General features: G+C 38.4%; 1 protein-coding gene across 2 annotated transcripts in view; it reads left to right on the forward strand.

Annotated features, from left to right (window-relative positions):
- SLF1 (SMC5-SMC6 complex localization factor 1) overlaps positions 1-14,751 on the forward strand; it is a 39,701-nt gene extending 24,950 nt beyond the window's left edge. For both annotated transcript variants that reach the window (XM_064439460.1, XM_064439461.1), the window contains 7 exons: positions 2,049-2,196; positions 4,190-4,335; positions 6,334-6,503; positions 6,997-7,124; positions 9,117-9,209; positions 9,599-9,781; positions 12,278-14,751. In XM_064439460.1, coding sequence (XP_064295530.1) covers positions 2,049-2,196; positions 4,190-4,335; positions 6,334-6,503; positions 6,997-7,124; positions 9,117-9,209; positions 9,599-9,781; positions 12,278-12,762 — 1,353 coding nt within the window. In that variant the 3' untranslated portion in view covers positions 12,763-14,751. The remainder of the gene's footprint in view (positions 1-2,048; positions 2,197-4,189; positions 4,336-6,333; positions 6,504-6,996; positions 7,125-9,116; positions 9,210-9,598; positions 9,782-12,277) is intronic.
- The last annotated feature ends 3,803 nt before the right edge of the window (positions 14,752-18,554 follow it).

An 18,554-nucleotide genomic window follows, 5' to 3' on the forward strand; every position in this document is an offset into this window, starting at 1 on the left:
TTACTTCTGTTAAAATTGTGCTTATTTGCTGCATTTGTATAATTTATTTCCTGCAAAGAACTATTGATGGAATTAAATTATTCACTCAGTATTTTGCTTTGGGGTCCAATGATAAAAGAGGTATGCATACTTAAGGGAAATTTAAATGCATTTCAGCTGGTTTAAATTAGTTCTTCGGTTTCTATTATTGAATCCTCAGAAGGTAGGGAGTAATGTAGCTTTTAAAATACTTATATTTTAGTTGAAAAACTATTTTCATGTTGTTGACATGTCATATCAATGTTCTCAGGTTATTTTATTATGAGATCACACAGTCCATCTACAGCAAAGTGTTATGGTACACTAAAGCAAGGGACAAACCAAGTCAAGTAGAGTTTAAGAGAGTAAGAGGAAGCAGGGCTGGAAGCAATCTCAGAGATCACATTCCTAACATTTTCCCTGGCCGGTTCTTAAAAGCCTTCAGTGATGGAGATTATATTGCCTCCCCACAAAAGGTTTATTTGGGGTTGCATTTATTCCTTTTCTTTTGAATGACAAGTAAGTCCGTTAACTGTGGGGACAGTATTTGTGTAGGTTTTCGACAAATTACTTGGTAATCTTTCTATAACAAATCTCATCTACATCACAGTCTCTGCTCTTATATATGTCTGTCTGATTTATTGATGAAGCTCAGTCTGTTTCAGTCTTTGGTGCTTTCCAGTTCCTGAGGGAATCCTATTAAATTATTTTAAGCCAACCTTGAGCATATTTTGTTCTCAAAGGAGTAGTAGACAAACGATTGACTGTGGTGTGAGAACACAAAAAAAAAGACAGAAAATTATCCTTCCTTTCATTAATTCTTTAAAATCTGAAGCTGACAAATAAGTAAGTACATATTCAGTTCAATTTCCTTCTCATCCAAAATTTTCGATTTTGAAGTACTCATTCTGTTTCAGTAGAATGTGATATATAGGCTAGTGCTCTAGTGTAACAATAGTGATTCTCCAGTAGAGCCTTGCGTAGGTGTCTTTGGGCAAATGAATTTCATGTGTTCCTGCAATGGTGCATGTATTCTTGCAGTTTGCACTTTCAAAACTGATATACAAATACTGAATTTTCTGTGGTTGTACAAGTGGTCAGAGGAACAACTTGGTTCAGAATTGTTGCATAAATTATTTCTGCATGGCACAGGAAGGTGTTGAGTAGACAGATCTGGCTTTTCTTTGCACAGGCTAACTCAGACACTAGAAGCAGTGCTTTACCCAGCCAGTTACGATGAAGTGAAGTGTCCATGTGGGTGAACAAGTAAGTTTGCCTCATGGTACTTTCTGGATATCGTGTTAAAGTGCTGTATATTGTCTTGATGCCTCCCAGAGCAAATACTCTGGCTTTTTTATCTATGCATGACCATTTTGTGCAGGTCCAGGGGAGGAGAAGGTAAGGCTAATATCCCTAAGCATGTTCTTTCTAAATTTGCAGCTGGTAGTCTCTTTGGAATTTTTGGTGCAGAAGAAAGTTTCCTGATCCTGCAGATTGGCTGCCAAAGTTTTTTCTGTGCAGGAAACTAACACTTTGCATCCTTTTCCCTTTTGGTGTGGACATACATGGCTAGTCACAAAAGGAGCTTTAATGTCATGATGAAATCTTTAAGAAAACAGAATCCTAGCAAAGCAGGGAGGGTAAGATCCCTGTAATTGTTAAACACAAGGTTAACTAGCACAAATGCAGTACTTGAAAACTTAGAGTTAAACAAAACCTAACTTAAATAGAAATCACACTTCGTACTTGTAAGCTTTGATCCCATTTTCCATGTTGTTTTAGACAGGATGTTTTCAAATAACTTGTATTTCTCCAATGCCAAACCTTAACTGATATGGCATCAGTGGCATCCTAATGTTGTTGACCTGACTGCAACAGTTAGCTTTTGAGCAGAAAAAGAAGAGCCAGTGAAGAAGCAGTGTGGCAACAGAGTCGGCCTTTATCTAAAGAAGTTCTCTCATTTTATTACTGGCACATTATCAGTGTGAATTTGTTATACAGTACCTATACTTTTTTTTCTTTTCATTTAGGCTTTCAGATGTGAAATAGCTGGTCTGTTAAATGCCCTTCTTGGAACTGTAGTGGAATATTGGATAATCTCAAGGTTGCTTATAGACAGAAATGTATTTCTTCAAATAGCTGATCATCTGGCACAGCACCTTGCCATTTCATGCAATGGTAAGTGTTTGAAAAGCCCCTCAAAGTCTTTTAATCAGATACACTGAAGTCCTAACTAAAATCCTCGGTTTACTTTATTTACTTTCTGTTGCAGCTGTGCAGTATCATGGTGTGATGTGTAGGTACGCAGGAAGCTGTTTTATTGTGTGTATGTGTCTGTCCCCAGCAAAGACCAAATAAAACGTGCTTTCTTATTAAAATGCGTCTAAATAAATCTGAATAGGTGTCAGTGCGAAAGCAAGATTACACAGTGTGAAGAAGAAAGAAGATTTTGGAGCTTTCTTGTCAGCTTAGGGAGAGTTTTAATCTTATCATAATAAGCCGTAACTTCAGAGAGACAATTGGAGACGCCTTAGCTCAGGCTAATTCTCAGGTGAAATTTGTCACTCCACAAGTGGCACAACTCCAATGAACCATTATAATTTAACATGGAATGTTTGTTGAGGTATCTGTCCTTTCAGGAACTAGGGGATGAGGAACTCAAAAGACCAAAAAAAAAATAATCTCAGGAAAACTACTGAATGTTTTTTATTTCATTTTCAAACTTAAGTCCCACCAAAGTTATACAGGTATAACTGGGCTGTTATACCTGTATAGATATCCTGATTTCAGTCATCATTTTCTCTAAAGAAAGGTGTACGTAGGCTTCATTTAAAGTGTTCTGGCCTCTTGTTACCTGGACACTTGGGAAGAACTATCCTGAAAAAATTAAACTAAAATCTTAGTCTCTGGACAAATAGTTCCACTCCAGTCTTACAGAAAGCAGATTACCAGAACCATTATAGCCTCCCTTAGCTCTTAGAAGGTCAAGTCAGTTGGAACTTTATAGTATTTAATCAATAGAGCTTTTACTATCTACTACTATTGCCACCTCTCCCAACAGATTTTCTAGCTTTAATATAATAAGGAGAATCTTGGGTATATATTTCTGTAAGACTTTCGTACTTTCCTGTACACAAATGGAAAATTATACTCTCAATACGCTCCTTCGTTGAGAGCATTCACAAGAACAACCTTCGCAGTCTGGTGATAAAGACTAAAGATTCTTTGACCTCTTGGTGATCACTGCTACCCAGGTCAGTCCACAGCACTTAAAGCCCAAAAAACTGTTGCAGACTTCTCCTAAATACTGCTACTCTCAGAGGGGAAAACATCTGTACTTTCAAACCTTGTGTTTCTGTTTTGATTGAGTCTACAGATTGGTTAATGTATGAGCACTTCTTAGCAGAACAGAATATTCCCTTGATACAGTGAAGACTTTCTTCCTCATGGCAGACCTTGCTTTCCACCTGTTTCAGTTGCTATTTTGACAAAATTATTTTGCTAGAATCAAAATATAAATATCGACCTAAGAAAAATCAGTCATTCTGTGTTCTTTTCCAAAAAAAGGAGAGTTAGGCCAGACATAAGTCTGATGTATATTGAGATAGATATAGATATGTATTCTTCTGCCATTGTCTGTTTTCGTTTTTTTTTAAAACAGTATGAACTATTTGGTACAGCTGAACGGGGTTGAAATTTCCTTACGGACACTTTTAATACAGAATTTGTAGGTCACCCTGCATTACTTGCAGATTTCTTTGTTCATGTGTTATACATTTTATCTGAATTGTGTTTATATTTTGTTACTTAGAGGTTTAACGGTGATCACATGCCTAACTTTCCAAATAAATAATTTCATTCTTAAAATCTTAAAATGTAACTTCTTATAAGATTGTATTTAGAGTATTTTTTTAAAAAGGTTTCACATGAAAAAGTGGTGCTTTGCCTTTTAAAATATGTTGACCATTCTCTTAGAAGCTGGTCCTATTATCAGATGATGGATAAAATCTTTTTTAATATGAGTATTTTTAGTAGCTCTGATGAGAATAGCTTGTGAATCTGCAAGAGCAGAAAAAAAAAGTCTGGAAGAGCTATCTTCTAGATAACTCTAGGTGTACAGGTTTATATATCCTCATTTTAAGGCTCTTCCCCCCTCTTTGCTCTTATCCAGATTTTTCGATATGTGACTTAAAAACATTCATTGGTTCCATACCATCCCTCTGGCTTCAAATGTTTGTTGCGGAAGCAGTTTTTAAAAACATGTGCTTACAGAGGAGTATAACTGTTTCTACAGAACCTCTTTCTCTTCAGAAAATAGTAAGTAACTCTGCTGCTCTTTAATAATCTATTACATTTAAGTATTTTACAAGTAATTGGGTTCATGAAAGTCTTGGGAAATACCTTTTGTAGTCTAAGGTCATGCTCATTGCATGCATTGTCTTCCACCTATAGATACTCTAGTGCATTTTAATTTCTCTTCTCCCAAGATCTGGGTTCAAAACAATGGTAAGATTTTTCTTGCCAGAGAATTTGTAACACCTGATTCTTCTGTTTACATGCAGTTAACATGAAAAGTCACAATGAAAGCTTATTAAAATAATCTCTGATGTAAATACTTACTTGCAATGTTACATCTATAATTAAGGAAAATGGCCAATATAGTGCGATTTTTCCTGGGTTATCTTTTCCTTCAGTTTTTTTGAGGAGGTGACAGTCTATTATTCTACTGGATACAAGCCTTTGTTATATACAAGGTTTTATGATTTTGAACCACCGTGTATTCCTGTGTATTTCTCTCTTAAAAACTTTCTTCTACTTGCAAACCTTTTCCTGCCTTCAAATCACGATTTGTGATTGTTGGTGAGGAAATACATGATGAAAGCTGTGAAAGAAATTCTCAAAACCATGACTTCTGGCAGGATACAGGCAAATCAGGGAGATCACGCAGAAATGACATGCCCTAACTTAGAGCCTCATTTCAGCAATCTGAATACTGAGGACTAAACAGAATATGGAATCCATAACTGTTTCTGCATGTCCTAGAATTCTACAGGTAGAGTCAAAGAAAAACAAATTTACACCCTTATATATTTTCCATACATAAGTTTTCATGTATTTTCCAAGGGTTCATTGTGAACAGAGATTGTTGTTTATTAATACTTTGTGTTTAAACAGAGCTCAAACAAAAAACTGTCAGAATTTTAAAAATAAATCAACTATATATCTAATATTTAACATATGTTGCCAACACACATACAGCAGCAATTGCTATTTTTAGTATTGCCATGACTACTGATCACTCTCTGCAACTACTTAAATGTAAATTTTTGTAGTGCTTGAAACAAGTTCATCTGCTTTTTATGGCTTTCTTTAGCATTGCTGTGCCTCCTTTCTTGTTCCATGCAATATATATCATCCAATTCTCCCAGCTCTTCTCATACAGCATCTCATCAGGTAGGCTTTTCTATAGGTTCAGATAGTGTTCCCCTACTCTCTGGTGGTAAATGTACAGTGAAGGTACAAGTGAGGTGTTCCTCACCCATTCCAAGTTGCCTGCAGAATCTGCAGTGATCTGCTAGGTGCTCAAAGCCTCCTTTAATTTATTTCTTCAGATACAACCACTGTGTAACCACTGAATGAGTCCCCCCCACTGGACTTTCTTCTATGCTTTTGCCAAACTGCATAAACTTATATGACTTTTTAAAATGAGTGCTTTAGGTGGGTTGGAAGCTCTATATTAAAGAAAAGAAGCCAAAATATCTACAGAGTCCAAGCCTATCTTAATAATGAGAGCGCACCTAAGAAATAACTATCTTATTGCCTTCACAATGCTCAAAGTCTTAATCCGACTCTTCGTCTTAAAGAGATGAAGGAGGCGAAGGAGTATTTCTTTACCAAATTGCTCCCTGGGTTTTGCTCCCTAGGTTGGGAGCAGGAAACTTGTAAATACTTCCATTAAGTACCAGAGAATCAATTAGCTTTACTTCAGTCTTGTGTCCAGGTAAAGTGATCAAAATTTTCTCAGCTACCAAAACACCAAGAGAGAGGTCTAGATTTTCCCACTTCAGGGCTCAGGCACAACAAACTCACTTCTGAGGCCAGAATAAAGACTGACTTACAAGAATATGAAAAAGATGGCAGAAGACAACCTTAAACATGTAGATATGGAATCATTTAGGGATCATATTTTTCAAAACTTAGATACAGCAAGCTGTGGGTGGTGGATAACTGCTTTGCATGAGGTGCAACAAAAGAAAATGACTGCATTTTAATTCACTGTATACAAAGTCAATGAAGATGTTACTTCCACAACAGGTCTGTTCCTATTTGCCAGCTTTGCGAGAGGTAGGGATGAATGAGACAAGAAAGACACATAAAGCAAAGAAAAAGAAAACAGGGAAACGGCCATGCCCTGGGTCTCAAAGGGCATTACAGATGCTAAATGGTGATAAGCAGAACCAAGTCAAAGTGCTGCCTGATCTACCGTAAGTAATACCTGTAACATCACCAGTTTTATTCTGCTTTGGGGGACAGCTTCTGACCTGACACATTTCTTGAACTTTACATGACCTGTTTTGTTGTCTGCAAATTACTGCAACTGACAGAGAGCTCAGTTGTAAACCTGGAACACCGTTGGGCTGGGGTTCCCCCTTTCTCCCCATCCTCTGTCTCAGTGTATGTGCAAACTGATGTGGTTATATTTTCCCAGTATTAAATTTAAAGTGTACATAGGGAAGTTGAACTGTTCTTAGAGTTACCTTTAAACAAAGTTTAATTGTGGGTAATCTAATTTTATTTCTGTTTTAAATGCAGTTACAATTAAATGACATAGAAATTATGTAATTCAGACATTTCAGAAGTAACTCTGAAATGGATAGACCTAAGTATGCTGTATATGCACATTTAAAAGCATGAAGTAGCTACATATTATCTTAAAATACAGTGATTTTAGAGGTGTCCCCTTTGCTCTCTTTTCAGCGACTTAATCTCTAAGTGCCCTCCATTGATGAAGCTTAGAGTAAAAGCAGAAGTTGAGACTTCACACACCAAAGAGAATTGCTGCCTTTTGGCTGAAGAGGTGCATTTTTACAAGAGAAACACTAAAGGTATTCCATGTATCTAATTTATGTTAAGAACTCTATATGGTTAGAATTGACAGTTTCAGGTTTAAAAATCTTGTCCTGCTGAATGCTGAACTAAAGTGGTGGCTTATGCCCAAGAATTATTTTCTTATGGTTCGTGTTCCTTTTTTCCAATGTCTATTTAAAAGGAGGAATTGTATATATGGTGGAATAAAGCTGCCTTCTTCATTCCCTTCCCCCTCCCAGATATTAAATACAGTGTACAGCTTGTGTGAGCTCATTCCAGTCTTGCCCGCCTTACTTTGCTAATCCACCTCAACCTGTGCTTGGTAGGATCAACGTCTTCTGATTTGAAAGTATAATTCAGTCTTCATCTCTTTCAGTCCTAGACATTTTGTGAACAAAGACTGAGGAGTATGCTATGTTACATAGCTGTGTTAAGCATATGGACTGTTTTCTTCCAGGCATTCAGCCCAGACTATGAAAGGCATTTGGCTTTTGTCTTAACTATACTGGAACCCAAGTACCTAAGGAATAAAACAGCACTGCAGTAATTCATTTGGTTCCTACTTATTACACAAATTTAATAAATTGTACTTTACATGAGCCTTTACCTGAACAGAATTACTTGCTAGAACTACTTTTTGTCATCTTCGTCATCAGAAATTTACCTTTATCGCTTAGAACACAACTATATTAATCATGGCACCCAAGAGAAGGCTTAGAAAAAACTGGCAAAAGCAAGCCAGGATTGTTCAAAAAATTAAAAACAGAATTGTATCACGAACACCGAAGGACAAAAAAACCTCAGCCTCTTTTGGGATTTAAGAGAGCTTCAGTAACAGAGCCAGACCATGCATTTTTAAAATTGGTTCCCTTTCCCTTTATTGCTTTTGCAAGTAAAATTGATGTGAATTATTACATGCTGACTTCTACAAAGAAAAGTGAGCTGAAGGACTAGGGCTAAAAAAAAAAAAAACAACGGCTTTTTTCAATTCTCCCCTGCCAAAATTGTAAGTAGTATCTTCTGTTGAAAGAATGAGTATGGAGCTGACAGATTTACATCGTGAAGGTATTATTATAACAAAATATACCATGTAAATCTTATCACAAAGGCCAAGAGATTTAGCCTGAGATATTTTTCATTTCTAAGATGTTTGTTGCATCAGCTTTCACCTGGCATCAGGATTTTCCTCTGGCTCTTGTTCGAACCTAATCATTTAGTGAAAGCAAAACAGTGTTTTAGAATGGGTCTGAAGTTTTTATCATGCAGGAACTAGTGGTGTCTTTACACATAAACAGCAGTTCTCAGTTGCTTGCTGTTCAGTTTTTCACACTTACTTCAGCTTTACATGGTACTAATGCTTGGGATTTTTTTTTCCAGAGGATTTTCTTTATTGTTATTATTATTATTTTTATTTTTATTATTAGGACCCCTTCATTTATTTCTCTCTCTTTCCCCCCTCCCTTGCTACTGTAGCCAAGTCAGGCAGCCTATTGAGAAACAGCAAACCATCTGTTAACGGATTTGAAGTTCTGAATTATACTTCAGTGTGTAGAGGCACTCGTGCTTAGCCAGAAACATTCATTTGAATTAAGCTATAAATGCTGTGTAAAAAGAACCATACATTTTAACGTAGGTTCATGAATAAATTTAAGGGAGGGCAACTGCACTCTAAAGTTTTATTGCTTCAAAACCCAGTATTTTTGGTGTTCTGTGATCACTTGGTGCTTTTATAGTGTGATTGAAGCTTTAAACCTTGAACTGGGGGGAGATAATTCCTGTGTTAAACCGCTTGCAATACAATTTCATTGCTGGATCTCTGGTGGAACAGAAGCTCTGTGGGTTTTTTTTTTGAATTTTCTTAAAAGATGGTTAAACAGGATAAAGGAAAATCTTACTCATTATTGAATTTTCTGGCATATAGCCAGGTCTCCTAGTTCCAGGCACTTTGATTATTTTCTTTAGTTGCTATCTTGCCTAGTCTAGTGTAATCTATTATTTTTTTATTGTAGGAGAGACAGTCCTGCATAAAGCTTGCAGAAGTAACAAAGTGGAGAGATTGATTCAGCTTCTCTCTTCCCCAGGAGCAGACATTAATGCTAAAGGTAAGTTATTAATTTTCTCTACGTAACTAAGAAATTAAGCCAGAGAAAGAACTGTATTAATATCTGTTTGGTAATAAAGTTTGTATTTATACTCTTAAAACTGTCTTTATTATTTTAAACAACACAAAATGAGCACTTCCTAGCAAAAAATTGAGGAATGGTTAATTTATAACTAAAGTGTGTTTTAACATCACATTTTTCTATTGATTTTTAAAAACTGTATTTAATTTTTATCAGGTTTTTTCAGTAGAATTTGTTTGAAATCACAAGCTCCCTCTGTAGCCATGTGAATACTAAAAAGTAGAGTGTTTTGCTGTCTAATGAATTACATTATTAACGTTTTAGTACTACTTCTGCTGTTTTAAAACTTCCCTTGATTTATAATTCAGACTATGCTGGCTGGACGCCTTTGCATGAAGCCTGTAACCATGGCAGCACAGTGTGTGTCCGTGAAATTTTGCAGCGTTGTCCAGAGGTAGACCTGCTCAGTCAAGTGGACGGGGTGACTCCTTTGCATGATGCACTGTCAAATGGACATGTAGAAATTGGCAAGCTGCTACTTCAGCGTGGGGGTGAGTGCATTTATGCTAAACTGGTTTAGGGAAATTATCCACTGTTCTGAGTCCAGATGAAGTTCATGGTGTTTTTCTTAATAGTTGCTTAAAATACAATGTTATTATGAAATATTTATTTTAAAACATTTTTAAGCCAAGCTGGTTTGGTCACAATAAAAATAATACTGTTTTCACACTTATCTCAATCAGCTGAATATGAAATTAACCAGGATTTTCACATTATTTTCCAATATGGTAATGTTTTTATTCTGCATTTTACACCATATGCATTGTAACTGTATTCTCCAAACTCATTAATGAAGATAAGAATTACCTAGTCACCAAGCAAAGCTAAGGATTTTCTTTTGGTTTGATCTATTTTTACCACAATGCAAAAATAGATCAGTAAATCTCTATATAATCATGTATTTCAACATAAATTTGTTCAGCATTTATGAAAATTAATGTGATGGTCTTTGAAGAACACAATTAGCTTGGTAATTAGTTTAAGAAAGGAGTCTATATTGTAATTGTGATAACTGCTGTTTAGGGATAATAGTGGGAGGGATGCCTTAGTTTGTAAAAAAAAGATACATTGCCCCTTAGGCAGACACATGATAAATGTTTTGAGCAATAATTTTTGTTCAGTGACAGGGGCCTCGTATCTTGCCTTGAAATATACTGTATCAGTATAATTAACTTAGCATGTTTTTTTAAAAAAACAACTGCGAAGAATGGTCTTGGATATCAACTCTTCCTTCTTTTAATTCATTTTCTGAAATGAGTATTTGCGATATCCTTACCGTTGACCTACTGTGTCAGTTTAATCTCTGTGCATTACATGCCGAGACCAAATTTTTTCAATAAAAATCATTCTGCATATCGCCATGAGGCAGAAGAATGCACTGTATTTAGATGGCCTATTACTTAATTAAGGTAGAGAAACAAAATTTTATTTCATTCTTGGCATAAGACCCGCTGTATTTACAGTCTTCTCCTGCCCCCTAAAGGCTATTTCTGTGCCTGTTGTGCAAGCACCGCTTGTAATCGATACATTCCTCTGCACTTCTACCTCTGTGTTTGCTGAGCTTCAGTTCTGTGGCTGCCAGGTGTTTTATATATCTACTGAGCCATGTATCTGACATGCCAAGCCAATACCTGGGCTCAGTTCAATCGGTCTAAGTGATGCAATAGTCAATATTACAGTAAGCCCAGCTCCGCAATTGGAAATGGCATTGCCCTGACAGATGTGCATTTTTCCTAGGCTATTGTGAAGAGTAGGTAGTGGATGATCCTGTTGTCCTAGGGGAAGAGCTCTCCTTGCACTTGCATTCATCAAGGTTTTCCGGCCACTCTGCGGCTGCGGGTACCCTTATCTTTGCCTTTGTCACACTCTGGGTTTTGGCCTGTCAAATAGCTGACGAGACTATGGCAGAAAGCATGTTACCCACTCAGTGTGGATTTACTGAGCTCAGTAATTTAGAACACATGTCTGCAAAAACTTTTTTTTCCACTTTCTTTCCCTAAAAAACCTGCAGCTTGCGAAATGTAATTATATTGCATAATCAGTGATGGAGTAAAACAATACAGCAAAGTTAAAACCTCTAGAATGGATATGTAATGTGGTGATTTACCTTCTGTAATTCAAATATATTTGTGAACATGTATTCAGGTTAAAATTTGCTTTAGCAGAGTAGCCCAAATTTACGTAAGAAGTTTCCTCATGTGTTCATGTTTGAAAAACACCACCTGCAGTGTGTTAACTGCCTTCATTTTTTCTTACTGATGCAGCCTTTCATAAACTTATCAAGACATCCATAAACTATTTAAATATTAATAGCTCCATTATACTAATAAACAGGAAATACCAAAAGAATGTATTATAATCTAAACAAGTATAACATGTCCCATTTACTTATTTTAAATCTATTTATTAGAGTAATTCATTGTTGCATTTCAGAAATCTCTTAAGACCAAATTTTGAAACTCGGTTGTTAGGGGAGACTAGGACTCCTACCTCTATAGGTTACCTTCCTGTCTCGCCTAGGACAAAGTTGAACACACCATCCAGAAAAGTAAAATAAAGACCATCATAGTAACGTGCCTTTAATTTGGAGTCAGTGTCAGCAAATAACCTGGTGTATAAAATACTTAGTGGAATTTTACAACAGTAAATAACATTACATTTTTACACACCCTGCGTATTGTTACTGGAAGTTTTAGGATAAACATAATTTCAATTTCTTTTCCATTTCTATATAATAATCCTTGGCGTTTAACCTAGCAAAACTGGGAAGAAAATTAAGACAATATCATAAAGAAACTGCTATAAAGGGTCTCTCTACATGTTCTAGATTATATTGCAAATGTGTAACTCATCAGTTACATCAACATAACTTAGTAGAAAAAGGAATTTAAACAGACTCCTAGCTTCTGGCAAAAACCACACCAGAACCTTGTTCAGCTGCCAAATCGAATGTGCCATTATAATTAATGTTTGTATTTTCCCTGCAGGACCAGTCCTTCTACAGCAGAGGGACTGCAATGGAAAATTGCCACTGGATTATGTTGAGTCCATACCAGTGAAGCAAGAACTTTTGAATGTTGTTCTTCCAGAAGAGAACATAGAAAGCTTCTGTGAACGCCTAGAACAAGATTTTTGCAGTGAGCAGAGGGAACTGTGGTTGATTTTATTTAATAAGATGCTCCTGAATTTTTGTTCAGTTTATAATCTGTCTTCACCCTTTACTTCAACTCTCCAAGAGGTAGCTTCTTCAAGTGTACTTCCGGTAATGCCCCGTGATACCTGTAAGATGAAACCCCCATTTTCTGCAGATTGGTTAGTAGATACATATCTTGGAGAGCTAGAAACTTTTCAAAAGCTACCACAGTTCCTTCAAGAAATATCTGCAACCATGTTTATTTTCCCTGGAGAACAGATGAAGGCTTTATTAGCAACTCTGGAAACTATGGTACAGACATATCAGCCCCTCACTTAAATCTTTTTAACAGTTAGCTTCCAAACAAGTCACAATGGTTGAATCGTGACTGTTAACCCTTGATATTGGGCTAACTTTTTTCCAGCAGCTGAAGTACACATTTCACAGCCCTACACGAGCCCTATGTGTTAGTATCTCCCATGTTGTAAATGCTTTTCTCTACCAGAACCCCCAAGTCAGATGCATTAATTCCGTGCAATTATAGGCGAAATTTTTCCAATACCAATGCCTTGTAGTTGTCTGACAGATCTGGATGCCTGTGAGTACCTCAGGAGGGTGCTATATCATTTGTGCTAAGTTAAACTTTCTATTTTCTGACCTGGAAATCTTTGTTACCCATCTCATGCCATAGTTTACTTTGGTTTCCAGAGGTAGTGACCTCAAGCTAAAATGAGTTGAAGTACTACAACAAGAAAGGCTTGTGCCTGCATATTTTAATATCTTTTAATAAAACCAATATTAAAAATATCTGTCATAGAACCGTGCGGGAAAACAAATTCCTTCTATCCATTTTTGTCTTCTTTATCCTTGTCTTGTAAAAATTAAAATGACTTTGTGTAAATTAATTACATCATTTAACATCCAAACCAGAAGGAAGCGTATCTATATCTACAGAATCACTATGTTAGCGTTTGCCACGTCTTTGGTGGAAATGGTTACACAAAGGCATGTGGAAAAACCATCTTCTCCCCCATCAGCACCGCGGCGCTCATGGTGACGACCATTTGTGCAGCAACCGACTTGAGGAGGCTGTCCCAGATCCTCGGGCAATCTGCAGAACTCCGGTGGGTACCACTGACCAGAGCTTAAAATGATCAAGTCATCTTGGTGCTTCCCAGGACAGCGGTGCTGCGAAGGGCCAAATCCACCCTCCGCGTAACTTACGGTGTCCTGGGCTCTGCTCTGACTCGCGCTGGCTTGCGGTGGTTTGATAAATCCGTTACGCTGGCAGTGTGCAAAATGATCTGGTAACACCCCTGGGATTTGCTCAACTAAAATGCCGGTGGAAGCAGTGGCACAAATCTAGTTATGTTGGCTGGGGAATTTACGAAGGATTAGGCAAGGCAGTTTAAGTATGTACTGGGCATCAGATTCTGACACTAAGTATGGATCTCCTTAAAAATTACACCCCATTTAATATGAGAATTTTGTTCTCCATTCTGCGAATACATGCAAACTACACATGATAAATCCTCTAAACTAATCCTCTAACCTAATTTAGGATTGTGTGCTACGTATTCTATCAGATGGTCCTGTTAATTAATTAAGAAAGAGAGAAAATCCTGTGCTGTTCTTTAAAGGTATTGAGGCTCACAAGGCAGCTGAACTATGTAATTGTGCTGCATGGGGTTGGGGCTGCAGAAGAGTTGCATGTTTTGGAGAGCTCTGACTCCACGTTTACACAGCAACAACCACTCCTCCTGCCTTGCATCTTTGTAGAGATCCGGTGCCAAATTAACTCCAGGCTGGGGTCTGGGAAGGGAGACGCTTCTAAGGGAAGTTTATCCCTTCCTCTCCAAGGGAAGAGAAGGAAGTGATGCTTTAGAATGAGGATCCCTGATTTTTTTCTAACAGATTCAGTAATAGGTCAGGAGTAATTTAAAATCTTAGCCTTCAAAAGGAAGGTACTAATTAGCAATGTTTCCAGTCCTGATTCTTCTGTAATAGCAATTTATAATATTGAAGAAAGAACCCTAAAAGAAAGGGTGTGGGTAATAGCTGCTTCTGAAATTGATGTTCCTTGACTAGAGGGAATAAGTTACATTGATGCAGCTGGCTTGCAGCACATTAAAACTTCCATTTAGCCTTTCTGCAGCTGAGATATATGATCTCATAGCAATTAATCCACTGAAGATGCTCAGACTGAGTTGGTCTTGGAACCAGACCTTCATTACAAATGTTCAGTGTTTATTAATGACTGATTATTATTTTTATACGTGCATGTAGAACAGCCTGCTCTAGTAGAATAAATGGTTGGCGAATATTGGATTTGTTTCTCTTTGTGCTCTTTGGACTTTCCTGTAGCAAGAAAGCAACACCAAAAAAACCTGTGTCGTGTATGAGATGGACTAACAAATGTCCTGTTGCAGGACATGATGAAAGCAATGCTATGCACATACTTTCAAAAGAATGCAAAAAATGCATTTAGGTTGGCAGTGTTAACGTTGCCTTTAGTCATTAATTTGATAGGTAATTGGGAATTTAAAATAATTGGGACTTGGAGAACCACAGAAAAAAAATTCTGGTTGACCTGGAAGAATAAATGCTTCAGAATATTCATATCTATTCCTAATATAGTACTTAGCGACTGAAATGAAAGCAGGAAAAGCATTATTTTGGTGTGGTAAAAAGAGTGATTCTGGTGGTATATCCAAGTTATTCCCAGAATTATTTGCTATTATGTCATTTAGGCAGAGGAAAAAGCACATGAATCATTTGTCGTACCTATTTAAGCTAATTTCAAGTATATCTCTCTCTCCAAGATACTGTAAAGTCGATGACATGCTAAATGAACATTAACGTCACAAAACGAAACATTCAAAAATGAGCAAATGTCTGAATTAATATTCCACACATAGCCGTGACTTAAGTGTTGTCCGTGTGCATCGTCAGTCGTCTATTATATGGTGACACAATTTTGTTCTAACGCTCTCACAGTTTAAGGATCATATCCAAAAATTTCCCTGTGATTTCCCAGTTACGCTCTTCACAGAGTTAAGTTTTATACTCAAGTTTGCAAACCCCACATCCCTAAAAAATCTTAAATATACCTCAGTCATATTTAACATAAAATTATGTGCTTCATCTAATTTATTAGAGAGTACTCGTTCTGTTTCAGAACAGCAAAACTTTCCCGTTAAATCATGGTTCCGATAAAATGAGATCTATTAAGTGATTAAACTGTCTGCTTTTTAAAATCCCTCTTGGTACGTAGGGTGCTTCCCACTTCCCGGCTCAGTGAAAAAACCCAAATCAGGCAACCATCCCCCCTTCCCTTTTTCTCTCTATGCCTGCGTTTCACAGGCTGACACACCTCAGGCATGACGGTGTATCTTTGTCCTCCATCGATCCTACTTTTCCCAGGCCTTTAAAAAACCCTTCGTTACTGCACCTTCTGCGTACGGTTGGAGAACATCCCTCCTGCATGTGGACCGAATGTACCTGCCAGACCGGCGAGTAACAGCCGTCGGCAGTGGGTGCTCAGGAGCAGCAAAACAGAAGGCAGAGCCCGCTGGGACCTGCAGCCCGGACCTGTAACAGCCCGCAGAGACGTCGGTCACGCTTCAAAAGTTGCCAAAAGGGTTACGTTAAGTCAAATTTCTGTGTTATGTCTTCTCTGATGCACATCGTCTCACGCTACTGCCGTTGCTAGATGTGAAGCACATCAGTTCACGTGCAAAAGTCTCTGTAAGGCGTTTTACAGAGTGTTTCTTGATTTCAAAATGGTCACGATCACTAGCAAATCACTACTGCCAGTATGCTACGAGTCTGGGCTCAGGAGTGTTGCTGTTGATTTGTTTTATTTTTGTTCAGGAGCAAAGGTCAGCTCATAAAATTTAAATAATCTTGTGGCTTCAACGAGTATTTAAAATTTGTTACAACAGAGAGGAGGTTTGAGCCTTAGAGCCTCAGCTCCCTTAAGCTCTCCTACTCTGAGGAGTCCTGGAGCTCGTTCCTGCACCAGCTACAACCCTGACTGATGCTGAACGGCCGCGCTGCGAAACAGCAGCATCACAATTGCCCCGGGCAGAACTGGAATCAAACCCCTGCCTCGTCCCCCTGTGCTCGGCCCTGGGGAGGCCCCACCTCGAGTGCTGGGCTCAGGTTTGGGCCCCTCGGGACAAGAAGGGCCTGGAGGGGCTGGAGCGTGTCCAGAGAAGGGCAGCGGGGCTGGGGCAGGGTCTGGAGCACAAGTGTGCTGGGGGGCGGCTGGGGGAGCTGGGGGGGTTTAGCCTGGAGAAGAGGAGGCTGAGGGGAGCCCTTCTCGCTCTCTGCAGCTGCCTGAGAGGGGCTGGAGTGAGGGGGGGGCTGGTCTCTGCTCCCAAGTCACCAGTGACGGGACGAGAGGAACCGGCCCCCAAGCTGCATCAGGGGAGGTTTAGGTTCAATATTAGGGACAATTTGTTCACCCAAAAGGTTGTCAAGCACTGGCACAGGCTGCCCAGAGAGGTGGGGGAGTCACCGTCCCTGGGGGTGTTCAAAAGGAATGTAGATGTGGTGCTCTGCATGGTTTAGGGACATGGTTTAGTGGTGGGTTTGGCAGTGTTGGATTAATGGTTGGATGTGATGATCTTAAAGGTCTTTTCCAACCTAAACGATGCTGTGGCTCTGCAACAGACTGCCCCTTTGCCTACGCATTCACGGACCACGCTGAGCCTTTTGCCTTAGCGCCATGCCATGCTGCCAGGCGGTCAGGAGCGCTCAGCTGGCTCACAGGAACCCACCCCCGGCTCAGTGCCAGGTAAGTACAGCCTTCATTGTGTGGTCTTACATTTACCTTGCACTGGCTGCGTCAGGACACTTTTTTAGCGGGGATCCAATTTATTGACGGACTCAGACCTATCCGTATGAGCGGTCATTTCATCACCTCCTGTGCCACGTGCAGACGAAATGTGAATGGCTCTGTGTTTACTCTGTTGGTGAAACACGCCAGCCTGGGTGCCGATCCCAGAGGAACACCATGAGAAACGTATCACGCTCGGTGATTATTCCCCAATGCATACCGTTTAAAATCTGTCAGATAACTCATTTTAATCTGTTCAATGCACATTAAACAATTGCAGTCATCAAAATGTATTATATAAAGATCCTTACAAGTTCATAAATTTGTCATCAAATTTACCAGCATATGAAATGATGCTTCTTCAGGAAAACAGCTCTAAAAATCACACTTTGCAAAATACTCATCTGTGCTCTCATATTCAGTTAAAGATAGTGAAAATGCACCTAATTTATCAACAAAACTTGTAATCTCTGTGAAAAAAGTACAGATTCTGGTTGCACTAAGAAGGTGCTTTAAGTCAGGATATCAATAGCAACTATTATAGTAGCATAATTTAGGCAGTTTTGTAAACACAAAATACCTGCTTTTAAAAAAGGATGAGCTGAGGACTGTTCAGCAGACTTCGTCCTGCAGGCAGGCAGGGAGTCTCACACAGAAGAGGTGGAACAGTAAAGCTGCAGCAACAGTATCTACACAGGCATCTGTGAACCAGGCATTTGGACAGCACGATTTAGTTGCTCGAAAAATAATGAGAAGTATTTAGAAACAATGCTTCTATCTGCCTAAAGCTGTTGATAATATACACGTAAAAAATTTAGACTATTTGTTAGTTTTTAATTATATTGGGAAATGCTGTTTCCACCCACATTCAGAGAAACTGCTGGGCAGAGAGGGAAGGAAATAAACAAAGAATGGTGCAAAAATATTCCACTCAAGTCCAGTTAAGAAATGAAGATCCAGCTTCAGTGTTCTTTCAATGCAAGTTTCATTAATCTTTTGGGACATTTGTCATATTGATTCTGGAAAATTGTCATTAATCTTGAATGTAGGGGAAGTGAAAATAAAACAGTGGAAGAGTGAACAGTCAGCTTATACAAATTGTTAAGGCTGCTGACGCAGGGAAGTTTACCTATTGTGGCTTGTCACTTGCACACAGCTGAAGCCTAATTAATCTAATTCTTGTCTCACCTAAATGAGCTTGTATAAATTTGCTAAATTCAGGAGAGTCATGTAAAGAAGGTCCCAATCTTGTGCAGCTCCCAGTGCACCTAAATCACATTGCTCTTGT

Source organism: Phalacrocorax carbo, chromosome Z (assembly GCF_963921805.1).
Source record: "Phalacrocorax carbo chromosome Z, bPhaCar2.1, whole genome shotgun sequence".
NCBI lineage: Eukaryota > Metazoa > Chordata > Aves > Suliformes > Phalacrocoracidae > Phalacrocorax > Phalacrocorax carbo.